Source organism: Austrofundulus limnaeus, unplaced genomic scaffold, assembly GCF_001266775.1.
Source record: "Austrofundulus limnaeus strain Quisiro unplaced genomic scaffold, Austrofundulus_limnaeus-1.0 Scaffold458, whole genome shotgun sequence".
Taxonomy (NCBI): Eukaryota; Metazoa; Chordata; class Actinopteri; order Cyprinodontiformes; family Rivulidae; genus Austrofundulus; species Austrofundulus limnaeus.
The window spans coordinates 277,034-278,972 of record NW_013952860.1 but is presented as its reverse complement, the minus strand read 5'-3'; the positions used below and the strand labels follow the sequence as shown (position 1 = coordinate 278,972).

At 47.5% G+C, this 1,939-nt stretch overlaps 1 protein-coding gene across 1 annotated transcript in view; it reads left to right on the top strand.

Annotated features, from left to right (window-relative positions):
* The window catches only part of hnrnpul1 (heterogeneous nuclear ribonucleoprotein U-like 1), a gene marked incomplete at its 3' end in the record, with an annotated part of 6,881 nt that extends 5,341 nt beyond the window's left edge, over nt 1-1,540 (top strand). Inside the window, 5 exon segments of the mRNA XM_014025148.1 lie at nt 400-654; nt 753-936; nt 1,007-1,080; nt 1,162-1,301; nt 1,441-1,540. Of these exon segments, the coding sequence (XP_013880602.1) occupies nt 400-654; nt 753-936; nt 1,007-1,080; nt 1,162-1,301; nt 1,441-1,540 (753 nt within the window).
* Nucleotides 1,541-1,939: the final 399 nt, after the last annotated feature.

The window sequence follows — 1,939 nt, the reverse complement described above, 5'->3', positions numbered from 1 at the left end:
GATTTAGAGAATATATGAAACATACACCAAGAAAACACAAGGCCACACACCCGACATCTGTCTGCTTTTTCCAGAGAAAAAAAAGGAGAAACAAAAAAATAAAATTATTTGTAACTTAAGACATTAGTGAGATTTTTTCTAAAATGTGTTATTCTTCTGTTGTCAAATAAACAATTTATTTCTGCCTAAAAAAAGATATTGAGATTTACTAGCTGGGAAGAAACAAAGCTTTGCAGGGAAAATGACAAATGTGAGGATTTTCTGCTCAGAATCATGTTAATTATAGCTACTGTTCAGAAAGGGACTTTAAGGTTATATTTCATTCAAACGATCCGTTTATTATGTTTTATAGTATTTATGTTAAACATGTTGTAATGAAATGTTTATGTTCAAAAGCAGCTCAGGTAGGAGACGAGGACGGCGGTGATGGAGAGGCCCCTCAAGGAGGAGAGGAGGAAGAAGAAGACGAAGGCAGAGATTCGGGCGGTGACTTTGAGGAAAAGGAGCCGGAAGGCGAGCCCTACGAAAGTCAGGAAACCTCAGACTCGGGTCACGGCATGCCCGACTTCACAGCAGACGACGATCTGCAAAAATCCGACGGATTGTTCGCGGCGGAGACCAAGCCCATTCTGACAGAGACCAACACCATACAGGGTACTTTACAGTCCTTTTTTATTATTCTTATTAAAGAGTTTATAAAAATAATCAACCTTTATGATTCTAATGGTAGTTTTTCTTTGTTTATATTGTAGAGATTAAAACAGAAGTGAAAACCGAAGACGAGTTTGAGGCTCCAGAGAACAGAGAAAGCACCGAGCAGCCGGATGCCGCGGGTCTGGCCGAGCAGGTCAAGGTGGAGGATAAAAACCAGAGCCGTAAGAGGCCACACGAGGACAGCAGGGGCTACAACTACCACTCCCACCGGGACGAGAAGAGGTAAATTCATCTTTAAACAGCCATATTTTCCATCGGGCCTGTGCCACATTCTGTTTTCTGTTTCCTTCAGATCTCGAACACCTCAGCCTCCCGCTGAAGACGAGGAGGAGAGCATAGACGACTCACTGGTAACGATTGATACGTGTGAGTAAGGCTTGTATTTCTCTGCTAAAACAGCTGCAGAGGCAGGAAGCACTTGTTTTTGACTTGTTGTTTGTCCTCCAGACAATTGTGATCTGCACTTCAAAGTGTCCAGAGATCGTTACAGCGGCTACCCGCTGACCATCGAAGGCTTCGCTTACCTGTGGGCTGGAGCGAGAGCCTCTCATGGCGTCTCTCAGGGTCGCGTTTGTTATGAGATGAAGGTATTTTTCAGTGTCTTTGAACATCAGCGTGTAAAAGTGAACACAAGAGTTTAAAGCTTCKTTGTTCAATGTTTATCTGCCTCGTATTCCTGAAAGTCCTCAGAGTCGCAGCTTTCTCATCGTTTGTCTCCTCCTCCAGATAAACGAAGAAATCCCCGTGAAGCACTTGCCCAGCAGCGAACCCGACCCCCACGTGGTCCGAATCGGGTGGTCCCTCAACTACTGCAGCACTCAGCTCGGTGAGAAGAGCCACCGTGAAACCTGGGTTTCAGGGTTTCCCTCAGCGAATTATAAGGGTGGTGGGCTGCCAGGCTTTACACACCTCCCCTCCAGGCTTTACACACCTCCCCTCCAGGCTTTACACACCTCCCCGCCAGGCTTTACACACCTCCCCGCCAGGCTTTGCACACCTCCCCTCCAGGCTTTACACTCCTCCCCTCCAGGCTTTACACACCTCCCCTCCAGGCTTTACACTCCTCCCCTCCAGTCTTTACACACCTCCCCACCAGGCTTTGCACACCTCCCCTCCAGGCTTTACACTCCTCCCCTCCAGGCTTTACACACCTCCCCTCCAGGCTTTACACTCCTCCCCTCCAGGCTTTACACACCTCCCCTCCAGGCTTTACACTCCTCCCCGC